We start from the raw sequence: 25,439 nt of genomic DNA, 5'->3' as shown, positions 1-25,439 counted from the left end.
CAAGTTTCCACTTAAGAACTGGGGATCTTGTCTTCTCAGGGGAAGACCCCCCGGCTGTGAAAGCCTGTCCATAGATGGTTTCCCAGTCTTCTAAATGTGGAGAAGGAGATTTGTTTTTCTTGGTGTTTAAGTGTTTATCGCTTCCCCTACCTCAGTTATGAGCGCACACCCTAGAGTAAATCTGCCCCAGAGGGACGTGTTATTGTACAGTATATCGACAGTGATGAAGGGAAAAGGAAGCATTAAGATGGCTTAAGTGGAAAGAGCACATACTACTTGTAAGAGCTGAAGAACTCAGACCAAGTGACAGGCAAAGAGATGCTGTGTTAAAGCAAAACATCGTTTAAAAAGATCTGACTTGTACGAAATGCCATTTGCAAAGTGGATTTTAAAATCATTCCAAAGTACGTTAGGCTTTCACAAGATGTTTGTTTTAAACAGTACAGTTGGCTTTTGGTCAAAAAATGAAGTTTCGGTAATGCACAGTAACAATTGTAGTGTAATTATTGGCCACAAAATACCAGGTGCCCAGCCAAGCCTTTCCTACCCATTTAAGAGAGCCAAGATAAGCAAAAAGGCCCTGCCTAGCCATACCCAGAAGCTCCAAAGCTCAGCCTTTGTCACCAGGAAGGAATTAATTCAAAGAGCAAAGCCATTATGAGGCACAACCAGGCATTCTGTTGTAAACACCTTTTGTTAATACATGTTGAGAGCTGAACTTCCTCACATTTGAAAGAGGCCTGCTTGAGAGAGAATTTAAACCACGCCAGGTTTGAGATTGTTTTCTTTTCTTTTTTAGATTTCTGACATCATATCTCTGGGATTCACACAGTAGGGCAGTGCTGGCCTTGGAGCCCAGAGACTCCTCCAGTTGTCATTTGACCTAAGGATGGTAGTTCCTTGTTCTTCTGTGAACAGATGGCTTTAGCGTCAAGGGAATGAACCTGCAAAGAACGGACAAAACACAGGGGCGTTATAGGGAAGAAACATATTAAGAGATCTAAAGACACACTTCCTCATTATACATAAGGAAGCTATTTCCTAGATTCCTTGAGCTATAAAAGGCCAAGTGAATTTGCTTAAGTTAATAAATTTTATTTAATTATGATGATAATACCACAGCAAAATGTTTTCTGTTTCCTCTCTTTTTATTGCTTCCTGTTAGCTATTGAGAGAAGAAATGTAATGTAACTTTTTTATACTCTGATAATGATGAGGCTATCTCACTTGTTTTGTATGTGCTTCACAATGTATGTGTATGTGTGTGTATATAATTAAGTTGAATAAGATGGCTGCATTGTGTGGCTGCTACAAACACAGATGTAAGGCTAAAGATGGGGTCCAATTTTGTTAGAGTAAAACCCCATCATAAAAGTCCTTCATTGGGGCCAGGCTCGTGGTGTAGTGGTTAAGTTCGTCTGCTCCATTTCAGCAGCCCAAGGTTCATAGGTTCAGATCCTGGGCATGGACTTAGCACCGCTGTCAAGCCATGCTGTGGCAGCATCCCACATAAAGTGGAGGAAGATTGGCACAGATGTTAGCTCAGCGACAGTCTTCCTCAAGCAAAAAGAGGAAGATTGGCAACAGATGTTAGCGCAGGGCCAATATTCCTCACACACACACACACACAAAAGCCCTTTACTATGCTTTAGAACTGATTGAGAGAAAAAACAAAAGCTTCAGTTCTCAGAATGACCTGAAAAATCTATGGTATGAACCCTATTCTCCTTCCCTAGTCCTGGGATTAGAATGAAGTTTCTCATTCAACTAAGGCAATAAATTCACCTTGATTTGTCAGAGTCTGGCATCCAGGAAACAGTCTGGGCCCCCCTGGGTTCAGCTGACGGATCTATGGGCCCTGTGTGCTTCTTCGCCAATAGTGGCGGAGGAGCTGGTGATATCGTGAACGTCACTGAGCCGAGAGTGGGAGCCAGGGACTGTTCTGAGCACTGCATGTCTTCTCTCATTTAGTCTTCTGCATCCTCTTGAGGTTGGCGCCTATCTGCATTTCACGCATGATGAGACCAAGGAAAAGGGCAAGTTATTAGTCTGAAGCACCTAGAATTACTGTTTTTGCAGATCAAAAAAGCTCTAATATTGGCAAGTTCATATGATTCAACCTATTTGCCCAATGGCACAGAGTTAGTAGCGGGTGATTCCAGAGTTTGAACTTTCAACCACCCTAAAATGATGGCTGTATATCTGCATTTCAGATGACAGACCGGGGCTCAGAGCAAATGCATTTAAAAATAAATAAATAGTGCTATCAGTAGACTACTTCCTTTCTTCTCCAGGCTCTAGTTTCAATTACTGACTCTATTCACGTCATAGTGTGAAAGTTGGCTTGAGTCAGACAAGACTGCCCTGCCTGTGGCTACCCACCTGCTGTGCAGCCAAAACCAGCCCATTAAACCAGCTCTGTCAGGCTGGCTGCCTCAAAATCCGCCTGCCTAAAAATATCTTCCTCTCAGGATGGCGCAGAGCCACACACCCCATCTCCCCAGCTCGACTTCCACCATTAGAGCCACTCAGCTACAGCCACAGGCCTTTGTTAAAATTCCTCAGCAAACCCTATCAGCCTCTCCTGTTAACACACCAATGATTAGTTTATCATCAGATTACGGGAACTCAGGACTTGGATCAAGTGAATTTTGTTTGGGAGCCGCTGGGGAAGGTCAGGAACATGAGGGTAAATCATAAACTGTTATATGCGGCAGTAATGTTTGAAGCCTATTGGCCAATCCCAGCATTTTACAGCGGACAAAACTGATATTTAGGTGCTGAAGCCCTGGCATCCTGATTTTAGGGTGACCACTCGCCACAGTTTTCCTGGGACTGAGGGGTTTCCTGGAGTGTGGGACTTTCAGTGCTCAAACCAGAAAAGTCCCAGGCAAACCAGGCTGAGTTGACCACTCTATTCAATTGGCAGCCCAAAGCTCTTCTTCTCTGGACAGGTCAGACTTAGCAGGGCCTTGTAGCTAGGGCCCCAAGGCTGCTTGGTACAGTTCAAAAACCTCAGGTGGGGAAATGACAGCAAATAGAAATTTACATGGCACAGTTTAACCAAAGCTGGCTCCTCTGAATGATCAGCCTCCAGGCATGAACTTGGATGGATGTGGAAGCAGCCAAGTGAGGTAAGGTTGTGTCTGCCTCATGGTTGACCGAACCTTAGCCTCTTGGGCCACAGCATTTGGGAAAGCTGGTTAGATCGAGTCAGTCTCAGAAAATAAGGCCATGGTCTGGCTTATTCATTTCATAGAGACGAGCCACTGGGTCAGCCGCAGCCCAGTGGTTCAGAGCCTGTAAGGAGAGGGCCCCTGCTGCTTGTCTGCCATGTAGCTGCATAGAGAAAGGAATGCAGAAGTACACAGACAGGGAGAAGCATCAGCAGGGTACCCCGTGCTCCCATCACTTCCTTCTTCAGAAGTTTTGTCATGTGAGGTTTGAATCCTGCAATAAGCAGTCATTCTTGGCTAACTTTGGACTTTTTTCCTTAAAGGTCAAGCATCTAATTTTTAAATATTCCTTGTTTTACTTCTCCCCCTGGCCTATTTGCCCCCAGCCCTTGGTTTCTTGGCACTTGTTTCCTCCACCAGGCCTCCTGCTTTCTGTTCTGCTGGGACCCAGCCTCTAGCCTTGCCCTGCACCTGGGGGTAAGGACGTGTTGAATGAAGGGGAAGAAAGGGAGAAGCAAGGAAGGGATAATGCAAGGAGCCCAGTCAGGCAAAATGGTCAGTACAAGTTCTCTTTAATATTCTTTCCTGCATGCGTTCCTTTAAGCTCTGCCGAGACACTCCCACCGCCATCCCTACCCCTGCACATACCTGCTGGAATCTAAATTTTTCATGATCCATCCTTGTTCTCAACCACCACTGAAATGTCCTTCTTCACGCCCAAATAGCAAATTTACTGATCAGATAAACCAGTCACTGTTAATGGGAGTTAAAGGCAGAGGCAAAACGCTTAAAAGTGGACCTTAACTGACCTGTAGAGTTACAACCCGTCCTAGGTTGTCTTAACACTTTAGTGAACCTAATTCTGGTGGAGGGATTTTGAAATTGGGGGATGGGGTGGGAAACATAGTGAAGGATTATTTTTGGAAGAGCTCTGTGATGAGGGTTGCCAGATTTAGCAAAGAAAAATATAGGGCACTTAATTGAATTTGAATTTCACATAAAAATGAAGAATTTTTTAGTATAAGGATGTCCCTTGCAATATTTGTGATATACTAAAAAGTACTCATTGTTTATCTGAAGTTCAAGTTTAATGGGGTGTCCTGTGTTTTATCTGGCAGTCCTGTGACCCGTGATGTCTCCCAGATTTGCAGCTTATGCAGTAGAAGTCCAGGATTGCTGTGGAGTTTGGAATAGGTTCCAAATATCTGGCAGAAGGGAACCAGCCCATCGGAAAGGGCGTCATGTGTTACAGTCAGGTGAAATCACTGTTCCCAAAGCAAGGCCTGCTGATGCTTGAGGGCATCTGAGGTAGGCCTGAACAGAACACCCCTGGAGACTGGCCAAGGTGCCAGTAATAAGGGCGTGTTCTGCTGGATCCTTCCCAGAAGATACAGTGTCTGGTTCCGGTGCTGACAACTGACCCGTCTGATATCCATCACACAGAACATTATTTTTAGATCTGAGGAAGGAGTAGCAAGGTTTAAAAAATAAGGTACTAGATATAGGGGGAACTACATTCCAGAAGCTCAGTCTTGACCAGGAAATGCAATCGATGGGCCTGCTAACATTAGAAAAGGTTAGTACCAGCAGCTTTCCAGGTGAAAATGCCTAAGAATGAGACCCCACACTTTTCTTTCACTTTTTTAATAAATAAATGTGATGCTACTAACTTCAAGAAAATTGCTTTTACTGCCTATAATAATCTTTTTTGTGTCAACTAATGAACAGAAAGGCTGTTTCGATATCTGTTATTGGTGTCTGCACTGGATATACCCTGTCTGCTCTTCTGGATCTAACTTCTATTCCTCTTCTTCTCTACCCTGCTCTGTGCTCTGGGAAGCTCACCCTTAGGGAACTCCCTTCTCCTCTGTCTTCTGGTTAGTTCCAGCCAATGGAAGACATCAGTGAGAGATTGGAGGTTGGGAGGACAGATAGCTCCGAAGAATAGCTTAATTATGGTTGGTGTTTATTAAAATACTCAGTTTCAATAACATAATGAAAAGCACTCAAAATAGGAAGAAGATGACTACTTCTTTAATATGATAAAATACAGTACATCTATGTCATCCCAAAAGGCCAGCATTCTGCTTGATGGGGAAACATAGGGCAGCCCCACTAAAGTTAGGAATAAGACAGGAGTGCTCACTATCACCATCATTATTTAAAATTTTTACCGAGGTACTAGCAATCACAATTAGACAGGATAAAGACTTCAAGTATGAAAATAGGAAAGGAAGAAAATTATTCACTATTTGCAGATGATATGATGTATGCTTTTAAACCCAAGAAACTCAACTGAAAAATTATTATAAACAATGAGAGAATTCAGTAAAGTAGAAAGATGCAAAATTAATATACATAAACCAATCAATCTCATATATACAAACAACCTATCAGAAGATAGAAGGATGAAGGACCTTAATTAAAGTAGCAACAAAAAAGAAGAAATACCTAGGAATAAATTTAACAAGAAATGTACAGGCTCTATATGTAGAAAACCTTAAAATAAAACCAAAAGATCCAAAAAAGATTTAAACAAGTGGAAAGACATACCTGGATAGGAAAATTTAAAATTGTTAAAATGTCACTTCTCCCTAAGTGAATTTAAAATTTCAACACAATCCCAATAAAAATACCAAGTTTTTTTCCTTTCTTACTTGACAAGATAATCTTCAAATTTATATTGCTGACATCGGGAGAATAGCCAGTAAAATTCTGAAAAGAAAAGAAATATGTATGTCTGTGTGGGGGAGAAGGTGGAATGGTTAGCCCTACCAGATATTAAAACACATTGTAAAGCCTCAGTAATTAAAACAGTGTGGGACTAGTCCGTAAATGAACATAGAGATGAATGGAACAGATGAGAATGTTCTGATATGGACCCAAATAGATGCAAGAATTTGTATATGATAAAAGTGACATTGCAAATCACCAGGGAAAAGAAAGACTAATCAATAAATGGTATTGATATAACTGGATAGCTATCTGGAATAAAACTGGGCTATACTTCACACTATACAACAAGTTACAAAGATGTCATATATTTAAATGTGGAAAATCATACTGAAATTACTAGAAGAAAACTGTGGGAGAAACTTTTTATAACCTTGGAAGGTTTTTGTAAATGTAACTTAAAATCCAGAAGCCATTTAAAAATTGATAAATTCAATTATGTAAAAATTTAAAAGTTTCTGTGTCGCAAAAAAAAAGAAATCACCATAATTAAAGTTAAAAGAAAAATGACAAACTGGGAAAAAATATTTTCAACTGATATAGTAATAATATCCCTTATATACAAAGCACTACTAGAAATAAGTAAGAGAAAAAATTGACAAACCAATAGAAAAATAGGCAATGGAAATGAACAAATGACTGAAGAGTTCTGGTACCAATTCCAGCATGGGGGTCGAGGTGTTTTCCCACACCAACAAGCAATTTTCAGACATCAACTGGATGTCCCACAATTCTGATGCTGTCTACCAGGAGATAGTGTCAGATCCCACTGGTTAAGGATTCAGTCCTACAAGGCTGCCAGTCTCAAGTCCAGGTTGTCACCTGTGCTTCTAACAACATCCCAACAACCCCCTCCTTGAGTATGATTAATTTCCTAGAGTGGCTCACAGAACTCAGAGAAACATTTCACCTCCTAGATTACTGGTTTATTATAAAAGGACCTAACTAAGGAACACCCAGAGGAAAGAGATGCATGGAGCAAGGTATGGATGAAAGGCGAGGAGCTTCCATGCCCTCTCCAAACTCTCCACTCTCCCGAAATCTCAATGTGTTTACCAACCCAGGAGTTCTCTGAACCCTCTCCTTTTGGGTTTGTATGGAAGCTGCTTGACATGGGCATGATTGATTAAATCATTGGCCATTGGTGATTGAATTCTGACTCCAGTCCCTCTCCCCTCCCAGGAGGTGGGGGAGGGGAAGGGCTAAAAATTCCAACCCTCTAATCATAGGGGGCTCCCCTGGCAAGCAGTCCCCATCTTTAGGTGCTTTCCAAAAGCCACCTCATTAACATAACAGAAGACAGCCTTACTGCTCTCACCACTTAAGAAATTCCAAGGATTTTAGGAGCTCTGTACTGGAAATGAAATGAAGACCAAATATATAGTTCTTATTATAAATCACAATATCACAACTCATAGAAAAGATCATAAATATATGAAAAGATATTCAACTTCACTCATAATAGGAGAAATGGAAATTAAAGCTGTGCTGATATATTATTTTTCATATATCAGATTTTCAAAAATCTAAAAGTTTGCTTATCTTTGTGAGATTATAAATTGGTACAACTCCATGGAGGGCATTTTCGCAGGGTCCATCAGTCTTACAAATGCACATATCCTTTGACCTGACAACCCCTTTTAATGGAATATATCCTATGAATATATTTGACACATAGATGACCTAGATGCAGGATTATTCATGGCACCATTACTTGTAATAGCAAGACTGGAAACAACCCAATGTCCATCAATATGAAACTGGTTAAATAAATCATGTTGCCTCCATTTAATGGAATATTATGCAGCCATGAAAACAGAAAGAAATAAAAAAGAAAGATAAGGATATGCTATGTACTATACTGATATGGAAAAATCTTCAAGATATTTTTAATGAAAAAATGCAAGATGCTGAGCAGTATGCACTATCTGCTAACTTTGTGTGAAAAAAGAAAAAAATAGAATATATGTATAAATATTTGCTGGTATATACATAAACTACTCTGAAAGATATCCAAACAACCAGTAAGAGTGGATGGGGAGGAAAAAAGGGAAGGAGATCTAGTGAATGGGGAGATTGGGAAGGGAGACAGACATTCACCTTTTATATTTTTTAAATATTTGAGTCATGAGCATATATTACTTATTCACATATTAAATATTTAAAAAGTGCTTGTTAAAAAATCAAACAATACAGACATATATAAGGTAGGAAGTGAGTGTTCCTCTGCTCCTAAACCTACCACTTGGAGAAAACCAATGCCACAGACGCCTACTTATCTTAAGGGATTTAGTCATTGATAAGCAGATAGGAGACTTAGAAAAAATTACGTATTAGGCAAGGAAAGCACTATTTTCTGAGTCACTGAAATCATGTTGCTGTGGCAGTACCAAATCCGCTTAGCTCAAAGACAAGCAGCTGAAATCAATATTTTATTTTATTTTTTGAGGAAGATTAGCCCTGAACTCTGCTGCCAATCCTCCTCTTTTTGCTGAGGAAGACTGGCCCTGAGCTAACATCTGTGCCCATCTTCCTCTACTTTATATGTGGGATGCCTACCACAGCATGGCTTGCCAAGCGATGCCATGTCTGCACCCGGGATCCGAACCGGCCAACCCCAGGATGTCAAAGCAGAACGTGCAATTAACCACCGTGCCACTGGGCCAGCCCTCTGAAATCAATATTGCTTTCCTTCTGCAGGCTTACAGTGAGCCACTGGGCTTACATAGCACATTCAATCCTATATGAGTTCAGGTATATGTAGAATTGAATTGGAAAATTATTCTGAATTAGGTAGCAAGGTAAAGAGAATGGTAGAGGCCATTAGCTCTAATGTATTAAGTATTATGTGGATTTGAAATTAAGACACTAATATTGCAGCAAATGAAAATGTTTATGCAGTCTGCAAATTCTTGGCAGTAGTACCACAGAATTCAGCCAGCAAGGGCTCCTAAGTTACAAACATAAAGAGTTGCAAAGAACACTAATAATTATTCCTTGTTTTCCACTGCCATTATTAAAAATTACTAAAAATATTTTCTAACTAGACTGTGACATTCCACTAGTTCAGTAAAGCAAAACTCATGTTATGAAGACCCCTCTCAAGATCATGTTCCTTTGACTCAGAAAATTCCTTGGAGTAGAAAATGAATGTTATAAATATCTATTAACCAAAAATGAATACAAAATGACGTATTCAGGCTCCTTATTTCAACACAAATACCAAGATCTCTAGCCAAACTAGCAGTTGATACTTTTAATACATGTGCCCTAATACAATGCAACAATTTTTATGCAATGCACTCTTTTTCCTGTCATCTTCTTATAAAAGCAATGTGTTGATGTTGGAAGAAACCTTAGAAATCAACAAGTCTAGTCATGCAGTCATTCATTCATTTCACAAATATTTATCAAGTGTCTCCACATATTAAGTAAAGTAAAAAGCAGTAGGATAAGAAGATGAATGACACAGTCTCTGGCCCTTGAGGAGCTTACATCTAAGCCAAACCCTTTATTATTTATTTCATTTATTTTGGCTTGATGTGTTTTATGTTCATGTTTTTAATTAAAAACATTTTTTTTTCAATTGAGGTAACATTGGTTTATAGCTACCCCTTTATTTTTATTTTAAAGAATCTCTAGGTCTCTCAAGTTGAGACCAGTATGTCTTTTCTTTATGCCAAATATCAAGCATTTATGAAAAGAACTAAATAGTTTATATTTATGGATTGGCAGTGGTCTATTATTACTTCAATGCTTTTCACATAGTAATTTTTTGGTTTTGGATGATCATTTCAGACGATCTAACTGCTCTTCATCTTCACAAGTAACTTTAATACATTATGCCAGTTAGCCTTGCAACAACCTTCATTTCACAGAAGAGCAAACTGATGTCAGCGAGATTAATCAACTTTCCCAGGAATTGTACGGCTAGTAAGTAAGTGAACCCAGATGTGTCTGTCTCTAATGCTTATATTCTCTCTACCACAGAACCCAGCAGGACTTGTAGAGAAGTTGTAATTAGTATTTACTTTTGGAGTACTTTAAGATTGAGAATACTTTGAGTACATGAGTGTCATTTGATTGTTAAATCTGCTGCTGCTTCACAGACAATTTCTCAGAGAAAAGTACACTATAACTGTAAACAACACAATGTATTTCTGAGTACCTTAATGCCAAATCACGAAGAGCATGAAATGATACTGGACAACTGCTGGCCTCAGTCATTACAATATTCTGCATTAAAATGATCAATGTAGGGCTGGCCCAGTGGCACAGCAGTTAAGTTTGCAGGTTACGCTTCAGCGACCCTCGGTTCACCAGTTCGGATCCCGGGTGTGGACCTATGCACCACTTGTCAAGCCATGCAGTGGCAGGCATCCCTCATATAAAGTAGAGGAAGATGGGCACAGATGTTAGCTCAGGGCCAGTCTTCCTCAGCAAAAAGAGGAGGATTGGCAGCAGATGTTAGCTCAGAGCTAATCTTCCTCAAAAAAAAAGTAAAAAAATTAAAAATAAAAAAAATGATCAATGTATAAATGAAGTTACTGGTTTTTTCCCATTATATTCCTTTACTTTTTTATCCTCAAACCTTCCTATAGCCTTATCTTTTGTTCATTTGAATTGCTTTGCTCTACGTCTTTTGAATATCCATATCAAGTCTACTAAATCTTTAAAGATACTATAATATTTTTACATTAAATTATTATTATGTTCTTCAAAAGGTCACTGATTTTTCTTCTTTTAGGCATGTTGGTATGAGTCTCCTCTTAACACACACACTCCTCTACTCAAGTCTTCTGAGAAGCAAAACATTCACTTTATAGTGAATGATCAATGCATAACTCGCTCAGAGCAAGGTAGAGATTTTTGCAATCATAGAGATGATCTATAGCAAAAGAGATATTTGGGTAAAGTCACATGATCGAGTCTGGCACTGATTGGCAGTTAGCTTTGAAGACCTTGGACCGTGGAATCAGATCATAAAATCTGAACTGTGTTCCTTAGAGTCATATTCTTCACATTCACCCTTGAGCCACTACAATCAGATACAGGTTTCTAGGGGCCCTTGTAATTTATTTTTTTATGTATTTACAGATTTGGATCAATAGTAGAGGGCTGGTAAGCAGTAATCAAGAAAGAAAAACAAATACATGGAAATCTTAAATTGAATTGCAACATGAAAATTATAGCACAGTTTATAACAGCTTTATTATATCCTAATAGCATAAAATTATGCTTCACCCTTCAAAGTATGTCACACAGTTAAATGAGTTCCATGGTAAAAATTATAGCATAGATCATAGTCCCTAAATTGTTTAATTATTCACAAAGCATTGGGTGGTATCTTGGAATCTAGTTTGGCCCAGTGAAAGAGCAAAGGTTTTGGAATGAGCCAAACCTAGGATTTCAGGTGAACTCTGCCACGGAAGCTTGGCTAAGTTACTGAATCATGGAGCTGTGTGACCTCGGCCAAGTGATGGTATCAGACTGAACTCAGCTTTATCACCGGTTTTTTTTTTTTTTTTTTTTGAGAAAGATTAGCCCTGAGCTAACATCTACCGCCAGTCCTCCTCCTTATGCTGAGGAAGGCTGGCCCTGAGCTAACATCCATGCCCATCTTCCTCTACTTTATATGTGGGACGCCTGCCACAGCATGGCTCACCAAGCGGTGCCATGTCCGCACCCGGGATCTGAACTGGTGAACCCGGGGCCACTGAATCAGAATGTGCAAACTTAACTGCTGCACCACTGGGCCAGCCCACTTTATCACCTTAAAATGGTTGTTGTGAAGATAATAATGACACAAAAAAGGTTTGGAAATAGAGCCTCGTACATAGTAGATACTCAATAAACTCAAGCCTCACATAGGGCAGTTTCCGCAGTACACATAATGATTTCTTATTAAATTGAATTGATTATAAGGAGATTAAGTGTTGGTATTATATGACCTTCCTCCTCAAGTGGATAATTAAAATTGAAAGGACATATTTCCTGCTGCTGACAATATAGTACTTCCCCAAGAGATTAGAATGGGCAAACTTTAGCAAGAAATGTCTCCATTATATTCCTTTATGGAGAAGTCTACAGTGTACACGAACACTTCTTCTATCTTATAAATCAGTATTATCACAAAATATCTGGGGCTGGCCCCGTGGCCGAGTGGTTAAGTTCGCGTGCTCCGCTGCAGGCGGCCCAGTGTTTGGTTGGTTCGAATCCTGGGCGCAGACATGGCACTGCTCATCAAGCCACGCTGAGGCAGCGTCCCACATGCCACAACTAGAAGGACCCACAACGAAGAATATACAACTATGTATTGGGGGGCTTTGGGGAGAAAAAGTAAAAAAATAAAATCTTTAAAAAAAAAAATCTACTTATCCAGTGTTTAGGGCCTTTTTTTTTAATCTGTTTTTTTTTAAAGATTGGCACCTGAGCTAACATCTGTTGCCAATCTTTTTGTTGTTCTTCTTCTTCTTCTCTCCAAATCCCCCCAGTACATAGTTGTATATTCTAGTTGTAGGTCCTTCTGGTTGTCCTGTGTGGGACGCCGCCTCAGCATGGCTTGATGAGCGGTGCCATGTCTGCGCCCAGGATCCAAACTGGTGAAACCTGGGCTGCCAAAGCAGAGCTCGGGAACCCAACCACAGCACCACTGGCCGGCCCTACCTTTTTTTTTTTTTTTTTTTAAATAAAACTGCAATGACCTTGTCAGGGTAGTTAACAGATGATCTTAACCAATTTGGTTAAAATTGTTTATGGTGATAACTAGGGTTTCAAAGGGAGAGGAGTCAAGGAAGAATAAGAAACAGGTAATAATTGTTACTTCTCGATGAAGTTTAGGAAACATGAGTGGGTTCATTAACACATGGTTTGTGGAAGAAATTCTGAGACACCAATTGAAAGTAAAAGCTTAGTATTTTGTAGTTTCTTTTTTTAAGAACTCAAATTTGCATTAAGGTGTGTTTTATATTTTCTGGAATTTTGATGTCATTTAAATCAATAGTTAATGATATTTTCTTACCATAACTCCTCTCTGATTATCTAACAGCAAAGTCTCTCACAATGAAGGATATTGTAGGGACGTATCCCTTCCTCTAAGTCAACGTATAGAAAACATTATATTACACATTAAAACCACTGTCATGAACAGATAATTGACATCTTTAGTCATTAAGGGAATGCAAATTAAATGCAAATTAAAGTTGCAATGACATACAGATATATTATGTACATACATAATATATATACATATATATTATATACATGTATATTAGAATGATTATACTAAGTTGTCTTGGCAAGAATATGGAGGAACTGGACTCTAATAGATTGCTGGTGGGAATGTAAAATGATATAACCACTTAGAAGAAAGTCTAGCAGATTCTTATAAAGTTAAACATTCTCCTACCGTGTGAACCAGCCATTCTCCTCCTAGGTATTTACCCAAGAGAAATGAAATGTATATCCATACAAAGACTTGTATGTTAACATTCAGCAACTTTATTTGTAATAGCTAAAAAATGGAAACAACCTAACATCTATCAACATGTGAATGGATAAACAAATTGTGGTATATCTACACAATGAATACTACTCAACAATAAAAAGGAATTAACTATTGATACATGCAACAACATATATGAATCTCAATTACGTAGAGTGAAAGAAGCCAGATTAAAAAAGATTACATACTGTATGATTCCATTTATAATATTCTAGAACATGCAAACTAATTCATCATTCCACAAAGTAGATCAATGGTTGCCTGGGGATGGAATGGAGTACTGGGAGAAGCAGGATTAAAATGAGACACAAACAAGCTTTTGGGAGTGATGGATATGTTTGTTATCTTCATTGCATTGATGGCTTCACACATATATATCAAAACTTATCAAACAGATACTTTAAATATGTGCCATTTATTGTATGTCAATTATACCTCAATAAAGCTGTTTTTTAAAAAAACACTGTGTTAATTTTTCATAAAAATGCAGAGACAATGCTGACCCTCTGCTATTAGGCTGGGTAGATCCACTGCCTGCCTCTTCTGTGGCATTCACTACTTCCTGGCTATGGGCAACTGTGATGTTTTATTACTGGACTGTAAGGACCTTGAGGGTAGGATCCATGTTTACCTCATCTTGGTCTTCCTTCAAACCCTCAGCATGGGCTGAGTGGTTGAGTTCACACGTTCTGCTTCTGTGGCCTGGGGTTTCGCCAGATCGGATCTTGGGCGTGGACATGGCACTGCTCATCAATCCATGCTGAGGCGGCATCCCACATGCCACAACTGGAAGTACCCACAACTAAAAATACAAAACTATTTACTGGAGGGGGTTTGGGGAGAAAAAGGAAAACTAAAATCTTTAAAAAAAAAAAATCCTCAGCATGGTACCCCTCATCAGGTGTTTGGGTTTTTTTTACTGAGGTCATAACAGTTTACAACATTGTGAAATTTCACTTGTACATTATTGTTTGTCAGTCACCATATATATGTGCCCCTTTACCCCTTATGCCCACCTCCCAAACCCCTTCCCCTCTGGTAACCACTAATCTGTTCTCTTTGCCCATGTGTCTGTTTATCTTCTACACATGAGTGAAATCATACAGTGTTTGTCTTTCTCTGTCTGGCTTATTTTGCTTAACATAATACCCTCAAAGTCCATCCATGTTGTTGCAAATGGGATGATTTCGTCTTTTTTTTAATGGCTGAGTAGTATTCCATTGTATATATACACCACATCTTCTTTATCCATTCATCAGTTGATGGGCATGTGGGTTGCTTCCATGTCTTGGCTATTGTGAATACTGCTGCAATGAACATAGGGGTGCATGAGTCTCTTTGAATTGTTGATTTCAAGTTCTTTGGATAAATACCCAATAGTGGGATGGCTGGGTCATATGGTATTTCTATTTTTAATTTTTTGAGAAATCTCCATACTGTTTTCCATAGTGACTGCACCAGTTTGCATTCCCACCAGCAGAATGCATCCTCTCCAACATTTGTTATTTTTTGTCTTGGTAATTATAGCCATTCTAACAAGGTGTAAGGTGATATCTCATTGTAGTTTTGATTTGCATTTCCCTAATGATTAGTGATGTTGAACATCTTTTCATGTGCCTGTTGGCCATCTGTATAACTTCTTTGGAAAAATGTCTGTTCATGTCCTCTGCCCATTTTTTGATAGGGTTGTTTGTTTTTTGTTGTTGAGTTGTATGATTTTTTAAATATATTTTGGAGATTCACCTCTTGTCAGATATATGATTTGTAAATATTTTCTCCTAGTTGGTGGGTTGTCTTTTCATTTTGTTCCTGATTTCCTTTTCCTTGCAGAAGCTCTTTAGTCTGATGAAGTCTCATTTGTTTATTTTTTCTTTTGTTTCTCTTGCCCAAGTAGACACGGTATTCGAAAATATCCTTCTAAGACAGATGTCAAAGAGTGTACTGCCTATATTTTCTTCTAGGAATGTTACGGTTTCACATCTTACCTTCAAGTCTTTAATCCATTTTGAGTTAATTTTTGTGTATGGCAAAAGATAATGGTCTACTTTCATTCTTTTGCATGTGGTCTGTCCAGTTTTCCCAACAACATTTATTGAAGAGATTTTCCTTTCTGCATTGCATGTTTTTAGCATCTTTGTTGAAGATTAGCTGTCCATCAACTGTTGTTTTTTAAATAAATAAATCGCACAGATAGTTTTTGTCAAAATATTTCAGAAAACATTTCTACCCAAATTCCCTAATTAACCCTTATCATTTTTTAAAAACATCCATGAGAGGCAGCAAATCGTCATGTTAAGAACTTTAGAGCCAGAGTGACCTGCCCAGCTACTTGCTAACTGCTTGACCATGGATAAAATTAGCTAGCCTCTTCAGGCCTCAGTTTCCTCACTTCTAAAGGAGGTAATAATATACCTATGTCATTGGTTTTCTGATGGGATTAAATTAAATAATCCACGTAAAGTGCATGGCCCATTGTCAAAACTCAATTTTAAAAAGGCAAGTGAATTCATACATTTACCATCACAAACTTCCGAAAGTGTATGAACCCCAAGACTGAAATATTCTGTCTTTCATCAGTAGAAAGAAAATGTGATGAACAGGTACCTGCATCTTCTCGGGAGAGAGCTCTAAACTGGCATTAAAGTTACCTGCATGTTAGGCTTTTTAGAAGCATACAACCAGAGGAATTTAATTTATTAGAAGTGCAAGGGTTACAATAGCTTACAGTCTTGTCACTACATTTTATACCTTGTTCTTAGACCTTTTCATTAAAACAGAAGAATAAAAACCCTGCTACGAGGTAGAGGCTGAAGATGGAAACAGCTCATTTAGTTTCTCCCTACCCTTCATTTTGAAGTTCCTAAATGTAGAAATCCTATTCTCATATTTGTTTGTAAGTTTTCTCTCTAGTGAAAAATACTTTATCGTTCTGTCCACGGGGAATTAATTAAACAGAATGTGGAAAAACGTAATCTTCAGGGAGCTTCACTGTGAGTACTCAGTAAATACAGCACAGCCAAGGGACTCTACAGAGACCTGACCTACAGTGGACTGAGGCTGGGCTTTAGAACCAGCCAGTTCCAGATAACGATTTTCCTGAACTTTGAGCAACACACTTCATTGTCTTGTAGCCTTTTGATTTATAATATTGGGTCTAATCACATCTGCATGATTTGTAGGGAACGTTTATAAAATATATGAAATAATTATCATTGATCAACTGGGTTATTAATCTCCTCCAAAAATAAGGTGCTAACATATGAATAAAATTTACACCTGACCCTCTAGCTCTGGCCCAGTACTAGATTGGCCTTCAAAAGTCCAAGTCAATTTGTTGTGTGGGAAGAACGTAATACCAGGAATCAGGAAATGTTATTCTACTCCTGGCTCTGCCAATAGCTAGTTTTGTAATCATTGGTAATCAAATCACCCCTCAGTTGCCTCAAATGTAAAAGTAGAGGGTTGAACTAGATCAGGGAGGGAAAATACCTAACATGTGCCACCTATTCTGTCATTCTGTGCCCACAGCAGACATTGTTAATCAATCACTGAGATTTTTCTACCAAATTGGGAAGCTGCTTCTGAATTCTTCTCAGCAAAGCATTGTAGGAAGCCACTGCCAATCAATTGGAGTTGGCAATAAAAGTAAAACTTACTTGCCATGTTTGGGCCAGATGATCTCTAAGCATTCTTTTAATCCTAACATTACTCAAAGGTCAAAATGAGTCTATGAAATAGCAAATCCCAGGAGACAAATATCTTGGCAAGTCTTATTTCCCCTTTTCACGTTCCAGCCTATAAGAGTGTTAAGGACTTCATCTGCAAGGCCTGCCCACGAGGATACTCTGTTCTTCCATCATTACATTCTGCTTTTTGTTTGTCCAAAATGAAAACAATTTAATTCATTTTTCCCCTAATTCTAAAAATGCTTACTGTAAAAATTTGAACAATGCAGAAAAGATGAAGAAGTGATAAAAGTGAATTATCTGATATTGGACACTCATTATTTGGTAACTAGCCCTGCAGACATAGCTCTAGGTATACGTGTTTTTCTGTATTCTGTTTATTTTCCCCATACAGCAATGTTATGTACGGGCAACTTTGCATATCACTCCAAAGCTGCGCTTCTTAGTCTCTTCTCAACGTACTCATAAAATTCCATCTTTGTCTGTGGCTCCCTCCTATTCTGCTCAGCGAAACTTTGCTAGTTAGCAGATTGAAAGAGCAAAGGATCTTTAGACCTTTACCGCAACCACACTTAAAGATGTGGTCAAATTCTCCAGGCTCCACTCTAGTATATACAGAATGGAAAGATTTGCAAAGCTTGTGGTTAAAATTCAATTTGAAAAGGAAATGGACCCAGTGGCTTGGGAGAAAAGCAGTGTTCCTCCCTAACACTACACCCCACCCCCACTTTTCTACTTGTTATTATAAAAGTAATATTTACTTAGGAAAATACAGACTAGCAAAAATGAGAAAAATAAAATCATCAGTAAGTTAATCAGAATAATAATGGTTAACATTTTGGACTATATGTGTTCAGTCTCTTTTTCCTGTGCATGTATATTTATATAGGTATCAACAGATATAATTGAAAAGCACTCTTTTAAACTTCTGGGTTTTTCTCTTTACTCACTGCCCTGCGGTTCCTGCAGAGTACTGTTTCTATTATGACCAGGAAACTCTGCAAGTTAAAACTGGCTTTGGAGATACACAGCTCTTTTATCAAGCAGTTTGCATAGTGAGATGTGCACCCCGAGGAACCAAGGTTATGGGTGTGTTTTGAAATAAATACACCAATTATTTTGAACGCTGCTATAGTGGAGTTCAGTTTATCCATGGGGCATGCTGCTCCCGAAGTTCAAATTCCCTCAGAAGATATTCAACAAGTATCTTACATAACTGGTATAAATGAGGTCACGTTAGGGCCAAAATCTCTATGCATTTACACATCTGACTACTTAATTGATGAAATGCCTGTGTTCCTTAAGTGTATTTTGATAAGGAGAATATCTCACTATCGTCTATCTAATAGTATGATACTGATGCATGCTGTGATGAGGTGATTTACTTTTGTTTTTTAAAGATTGGCACCTGTGCTAACATCTGTTGCCAATCTTTTTTTTGTTTTTTCCTTCTTCTCCTCCAAGCCCCACAGTACACAGTTGTATATTCTAGCTGTAGGTCCTCTGGTTGTGCTATGTGGGACACCGTCTCAGCATGGCCTGATGAGCGGTGCCATGTCTGCGTCCAGGATCTGAACCGGCAAAACCCTGGGCCGCCGAAGCGGAGCGCACAAACTTAACCACTCAACAACCGGGCCGGCCCCAAGGTGATTTACTTTGTATGTAGCAACAAATATATATTATAGGACAGATACCCTCCTCATTCACAGGAAGGGGCAGCCAGGAGAAACCTTGCCTTCTATATCCAATATATGCTGTTTTGGTTATCTGTTGCTGTGAAACAAACCACCCCAAAACTCAGTGGCTAAAAACAACATTATAATCTCTTGCAATTCTTTGGGCTGACTGGGCTCAGCCAGGCAGTCTTCTGCTGGTGTTGCTTGGAGTTTCTCATATATGGTTGCAGTCAGATAGCAGCTGGGGCTGGAGTCCTCTGGGGCTTGACTTAGGGTGGAAAGTCCAAGATGGTTTCTTCACTCACAAGCCTGGTGCCCTTTTGCTTCATATAGCCTCTCTCCACTTGGAGTCTCATCCTCCAGGGTTGTCCCCATGGCCTCTCTTCCCATGAAGATAGTCAAACTTCTCACATGATGGCTGACTTCTAAGAGTGTAAAATCAGAAGCTTGCAGGCCTTTTTAAGGCTTAGGCAGAGACCTGGCCTACTGTCACTTCCAGCCTCCTTCCCTAAGTTAAAGCAAGTCACTCGATTCAATGTGGGGAGACTACACAAGCACATCAGTAGCAGGAAGGGTGGTTCATTGGCTGCCACCTTTGGAAACCAGCTACTACAAGCTGAACAAATTTAGAATTTCAACTCTAAATCCAAGAGAGTCTGGATATTTTCTGGCTTGAAGATGGAGTACAATTAAGAGGAAGTGAAAAGAAGAGGGAAGAAGCCTCAAGGTGATGAAGAATTTTGAAACAGTGGTACTTTCTTGGGCCTTTCAAACTTGGCAGATTAGATCACCAAGAAGAAGGTGAAATAAATGGGTCATCACATCACCATTACCCAAATTTTGTGAACTCAAAAGGCTTACTTGATGACGCTTATTTTTTTATAAGAATTCTAGATCAAAGTATTACAATCCTCACACATTTCTAGCATACATGGAGGGTTGTCTTTCCAAAGACAGCAAAAAAATTCAGACATGAATGGAAATATACAAGGGTTAGTAGAATGTGAAACCAATTGGGGGAAAAAATAAAATAGTAGCTAGGAGAGCCTAGCAGTAGAAAGGACTCCCCTGGCACTGGGACAGGAGAGAAAAACCAGCATCCTCTATCCTGTTCTCCTGGAACTTCTCAGCGTGGAGCAACTGTGGCCCAATAGCATAACATGGAAGTTTGGAGGGCAAGGCCTAGGTTCACACATGAAGACATCTCATCTCAGTGTTTGCCGAGACTGGGAACCTCTTTGACAGGGGTGGTCTAAGACTGTGGTTCCCTTTCCTTGTGCTGAACCACCGTTCAAAGCCAAACAGCTTTTCCTTAGTGTTTATTTTTCTTAAACATGTTCAGATTCTTATATTGTTCTCCTCCCTTCGAAAATATGTACTCTGCAGGTGCCTGAAATAATATACATTCAGCAACTGCAGTTTTGTAAAAGTAAAGGTTATTTCATTCAGTCTAAACTCAATGGAAAATTGTTGCTTAACAAGGAAATACCAAACACTTTATAAACTCCTTGAGGGCAGCAATCATGTCATATATGACTTTGGTATCTCCTGCCTCCTGGGCTTACTGTCTGCCTTCACAGATTTAGTAGTTTTAATAAGTAACTTGAATTGTTAACAATATACTCTTGTGCCCTTCTTTGACGCAGAAATGTCATTTCGTTATGTCTTTGCATGTTTCATGTCAGGTCCATTGTAAATAATCTCCCCTAAACTTGTTTTCAGTGTGCAGATTATTTTGCAGGCTTTTCACATAACAGCTGAGAGGGTTTAATTCAAGGTGAAGACGCTTGCTTCAATTACAAGGAATTAATTTAGGCTTCACTTACCTCAAGGAATACTTGACCATATTAATTTACACATAAATCCTGTGAGTGTCAAATTACTCAACCAAGAGAAGGTAGTTCTTTGCAGGTTATAGCGCGTTGATCTGCCATACTCAGGCTTTTTTTTTTTTTTTTTTTTTGGCGACAGGCTTTTGAATGAAATAGTAAAACCACTGCGGGCACAGTCTACTCACCTGGTTTTGCATAATTCCAAGAACCTAGAAACTGAAAAGTAGGCATGTTAAAGAGTGAGAAAAATTGTTAACGTATAAGAGAAAAAAAAATTTATTCTCTTTTAAATCTTAAAAGATGTCATAATATTCCTGTTTTCAAGTACTTGAAGTTTTAAAACTACAAAGAGAAAGGTAAAAATTACTCATGATTCTACAACTATTAATATTTTGGCAGACAACTTTCAATTTTTTTCTAGGTACATGTTTTTACAAAACGAGTCCATATTATACAAACAAGTTATTTTATAACTTGATCTTTTTTATTTTTTAAGTTATGTCGTGCGTGAAAAGAAACTTGTAAAGGTTATGCATGTTGTAGTATTGCACAGCGTTCAAGGACGCCATCTCTGGTGTGGTGTGCGTGCTCTGCTGGGAAGAGAAGCTCTTGGTGGACAATACTGACCACTCTCGGACCAAGAGACTTCTCGGTTTGCCCTTGGCAACCTGAGCCTAACGAGAGTGCAAAGCGCGTGGGAGTAAGTGGAGGGCGCTTAGGGTGACTGCGAGCACGAGCTCCCTGCGCGGGCCACATTTCCCCTGGGCAAGTCCCACTGGCTCCAGCCCCGGAGGGGACCGAGGGCAGAAGGCCAGTGCGCGGTGCGCACGGCCCGCGTCCCAGCCTGCAGCCCCCGCCCCCGGGGCTGGCGCCACTCACGGGCAGTTGGGTGAGATAAAGCGGGGCAAGGTTCTGCAACTCCAAATCAGGGAGGCGCAGCTCCGACACCAGCGCCTTCGCCGGGTCTCCAGGCGTGTTCGTCCCAACTGTTTAAACTGTTTCAAAGCGCCGGAACCCGAGCGACCTTCGGCAAACAACTCTTAATCTCGCGGGCGGACAGCATTAGTCTTGTTTGCCGAGGAGAGCAAACTGAGAGGGCGCACCGGGGAGCTAAGGCAACCCTCCTCCCGGCACCCCGCCCGCCCGCAGGGACCCCCGCCCCCAGACCGCCGGCTTCTTGCGTCAGCCGCGACGAGGGTGGGGGATTTTCGGAAGCTCGGCCCGCGCGGCCGGCGGGGAAAGGAAGGGCCCGGGCTCTTGCCCCGCCCTCGGGGGGCGGGAGGCGGAGCGGGACAGGAGCCCGGCCGCCGACTCCGGCTGTGTCGCGGAGAAGCGAGTGCCGGGGAGACCTGAGGAGCCGCTGCTGCCGCCCGTGCCGCGCCTCGAGAGCCGGGACAGGGCCGCCGTCGGGGAGCCCCAGAGCACGGTCCCCACCTCAGTATGATGGACTTGGAGGTGCCGCCGCCCGCACAGCCGTCCCAGCAGGTGCTGCCCCGGCCCTCCGGGCCCTGCGGTGGTGTCAGGACGGGGGCAGGGAGCGAGGGAGCCACGGCCCGGAAGGGACAGCTGCAGCCGGCTTCTCCTCCCGTCTGTGGCCGGAGCCAGGACTGCAGCGGCCATGCACTGGAGCCGCTGCGCTTGCGCCGGGGCCGGACTGGGAGGGGGAGCGGGGACCCAAGGGGCCGCGAGGGGAGTCGGGGCGCGGCTGGGTGGCCCGACCGACAGTGTGCCCGCGGCCCCTGAGGGCGACTGGGTTGGGGTTTGGGGACTACGCCCAAGCTCGGGGGGGAGGGGCGTCTCTAGCCGCGTCCCCGGCCGCCGGAGCTGGGTCACCGGAGCCCCGGGCAGCCCCCCGAATTTGAGCGGCCCCAGGGGCAGCAGGGCAGGAGGGGGCGGACGCTGGCGGTCTGAGCTGGCGCAGCCCGGCCCTTCCGGGGCTGTGCGGCTCCCCCGCCTCGGAGTCACAAAAATGTGCCTAGTCACGGGGCCGCTCTCGGGGGAGTTGAGGTCTCCTCGGGGCAGGGACCCGGAGCCCCTCCTCTGCCGCCGCCCCCGGCCCCGACCTCCGGGGGCGCAGGCTGCGGCGCGGCGCTCTTCCCCCACCCCGGGCCGTCTAAGGGTGAAAGTAATCCATCAGTCCATCCATCGGATCGCTCTTAGGCAGTTTGGCGAGAAAGCCCAACCCCCAGGGTGGGGGAGGGAGGAGGTCCTGAAGTGCCCAGCCAGCTCCGACGCCCCGACGTGCGGCGGCGCCACCGGGCCCCGCGCGCTCCCTCGCGCGGTGGGAAAAGTTCGGGCTCTTAGACCTCGGGTCGGCCCCTCGCGACGCGCGGGGAAGTGCGGGTTGGGGCAGCGGGCTCTGAGGTCGGAGTCGGCCGCGCCCCGGGCTTCTCGATCCCGCGCGGTGCCTCCCCGTGGCGCACGCCTCGTTCGGGGCCTCGGCCTCCCTGACAGTGGCCTGTTGGCTGTCACGGCGGCCCTCGGTTGGCCCTTTCCTGCTTTATAGCGTGCAAACCTTGCCGCGTCGGGGCCAAGGGACAAGTTGGAGCTGTTGATCTGTTGCGCAATTGTTATTTTCCCCAGGGCGGCTTTGTCTTTGGATTTAGCCTCTCAAATTTGCGATTCCAAAATGTATAAGGCAGAATATTCTGTTCTCTGCTGTCAAGGGTAAGAGTTGCGGGTGTAAATGAGCATTTCTCTTGCTTTTAGATTGTTAGTAATGTTTTGCTTTCATATGTTATTTCTCCTTTGAGTGCTTTATATAGTTGTCCTTTTCTGTTTGAGAATTTGCCTCGATTTCTTAGCATGTTGCTTCTTTTGCAAGGGGGGAGGATGGGACGTTCGTGTTTCATAATGCTTTGCTAACAAGTTCTGTAAATTGTTATAAAAGTGAACAAGTTTCTGTTCATACTTTGTAGGGACTTTTAAAGGAGTAGATATTTATGTTTCCAAATTTTTTTTTTTTGTAATTGGGTTCTTGGGGGAAAAAAAAATTTGGTTCAAGGAAATGTGTAACTTAATAGATACAGTAAATACGTTTGTGCTCTTAAAGGTAAAGTTTTAGATTGATTTTGAAGATCTAAAGTAGGATTTTAAGTTACTGACATTGCATTCATTATGCTTTTTTTTCTTAAAGCTTTTGGTCTTGAACTTTCCCCCAGTAATGATTAGGATTGTATTGCCCGGATTCCCACTAGTGTGAAAAAGTAAATTGTGCTTTCCGTTTAGCTGCTGTTCAAGAGTAATCTATATGAGCAAAAGATATGTGATGCTAATGCACTTAAGTTTTCCTAAATTCGAGAATCGTAGCCTAGAGCCTTCTATTTTTTTTTTCTTTCTTTACTATGTAGTTTAACATTCCGTATACAGAGATGCATGAAGCATATGTGCTGCTTTCTCTTTTAAATGTGAATTTTCCAGTTTTGTTTGATAAGGTAACCGCCTTTCCACCTTTGTAATCAGACATCAGTCTGCATATTTGAAGACTATGACAAAAGACAATACAGTAAAACTTAGAATCAATTTCATGTTTATAACTGTGATTCATATTAAATCATTGTTTGTAGTCCAGAAAGATTTGAACAGTCAGAAATGGATTGTGACCTTTTTTCAAAGAAATTCCAAGTGTGAGTTGGTTTTGTGATACTGTTTTTGGCCCTCTGTGCAGAGGCCGTTTGACGAACAGGGCAGGAAGGTGGGTCTTAGATTCTGTATCTCCATTAGGTGGAAGCCATCCATTACTCTTTTCAAGGGTGTCTTGGAGAGATAAAGTACTTTGGTCTTGGACTAGACCGATAAGATTATTTTGAAAGAAAAATAGGACAGGCTTCTCATCTCCTGAATGAATGTTAACCAAAGAACAACTTGACTTTTTAGACAGGTGAAAAATCTCTCGAGATTGTGGAAGCAGCATGCAGGAGGATAAATAACACAATTCACATCTGTCTTTCTGCATTAAAAATAACTCGGGCCATTTTGGAATCTTTCTTTCTGTTAACTTGGGTTTTTATAAACAATGCTTGGGGGAAAATAGTGTCTTCCTTTAGGATTACCAGGAAGAGTTGAAAAGCAAATACATTACTTTTCTTAATATTTATTTTTATTCGGGATGAATTATACTTACAGAGCTGCATGAGAAAAGGAATTTGTTATGGAGTATAAGCACATTTTTGCAGGGGGGGGCGGATTTCCTCTCTGCTGGCTGAACACATTTAAAGGGAGCTTTGCATAAATATTATTTCCTCTTTAACTGTCCCTTCATCTGTGGTTAACTTTTCGGTGTAAACTCTTGGGTGCAGGAAGAATTTGGCACTAAGATTATAATGGATGAGTTATCAGGTGCTTCCTTGCACACTAGGCAGTGTGATAATTGCTTCACGTGTATAATTTCGCAGTAACCCCCTGGGAAATACTATTAGCTCCAGTTTCTAGGTGAGAAAAGAGGCATGGGGAGGGCAAGAGTCCTGCTTAAAGTGACCCAGCTATTGAGTGGCAGAGGTGGGATTCCAAGCTAGGTGGTCCACCTCCAGATGGCTCTTAATCACCCCTGCCAAACTGGACCAGGACTCATTAAACTTCAAACAGGAGGAAAAGTTCACACTTTAAAAAGTGGATAAATTGAGAAAAACTGGGGGAGGGAGAGGCAGGAATTAAAAAGATTGATCTCTGCACTTTTGCCCTTACCAGGAATTTCTGTGTATGTGAGGGGGTGGTGGCCTTCTTGAAGATAGTGAGAGTAAATACAACCTATCGGTGGAATTAGCACATGGGGACCTTTTAAGGAAGACACAGGGGCCTAGGGGGGTTAATTTAGAGAAGCAGGACTATTTCTT

The 25,439-nt window shown here is 41.4% G+C and overlaps 1 protein-coding gene and 1 long non-coding RNA gene across 9 annotated transcripts in view; one reads left to right on the top strand and one right to left on the bottom strand.

Moving 5' to 3' along the window:
- Positions 1 to 25,439, top strand: part of NFE2L2 (NFE2 like bZIP transcription factor 2) — a 137,790-nt gene that overhangs the window by 82,711 nt on the left and 29,640 nt on the right. Inside the window, exon 1 of one of the 7 annotated variants that reach the window (XM_023622057.2) lies at positions 21,376 to 22,092. The exons of 2 other annotated variants lie outside the window; for them this stretch is intronic. In XM_023622057.2, the coding sequence (XP_023477825.1) occupies positions 22,048 to 22,092 (45 nt within the window). In that variant the 5' untranslated portion in view covers positions 21,376 to 22,047. Of the gene's footprint in view, positions 1 to 21,375; positions 22,093 to 22,655; positions 23,275 to 25,439 lie in introns of those variants that run through there. 4 more of the 7 variants (XM_070241279.1, XM_001496992.6, XM_070241278.1 and 1 more) reach the window with 4 other exon arrangements.
- LOC102149953 (uncharacterized) lies at positions 772 to 20,924 on the bottom strand. Of its 2 annotated transcripts, XR_002801234.2 has the most exons (4): positions 20,793 to 20,807; positions 5,834 to 5,891; positions 1,786 to 2,002; positions 772 to 944 (listed from the first exon to the last, which is right to left on the bottom strand). It is a non-coding gene; the product is annotated as an uncharacterized lncRNA (long non-coding RNA). The 2 variants fall into 2 exon arrangements; XR_002801235.2 differs by lacking the exon at positions 5,834 to 5,891 and having other exon boundaries at positions 20,793 to 20,924.

This window comes from Equus caballus, chromosome 18 (genome assembly GCF_041296265.1).
Source record: "Equus caballus isolate H_3958 breed thoroughbred chromosome 18, TB-T2T, whole genome shotgun sequence".
Taxonomy (NCBI): domain Eukaryota; kingdom Metazoa; phylum Chordata; class Mammalia; order Perissodactyla; family Equidae; genus Equus; species Equus caballus.
This window is presented reverse-complemented; position numbering and strand designations above follow the sequence as displayed.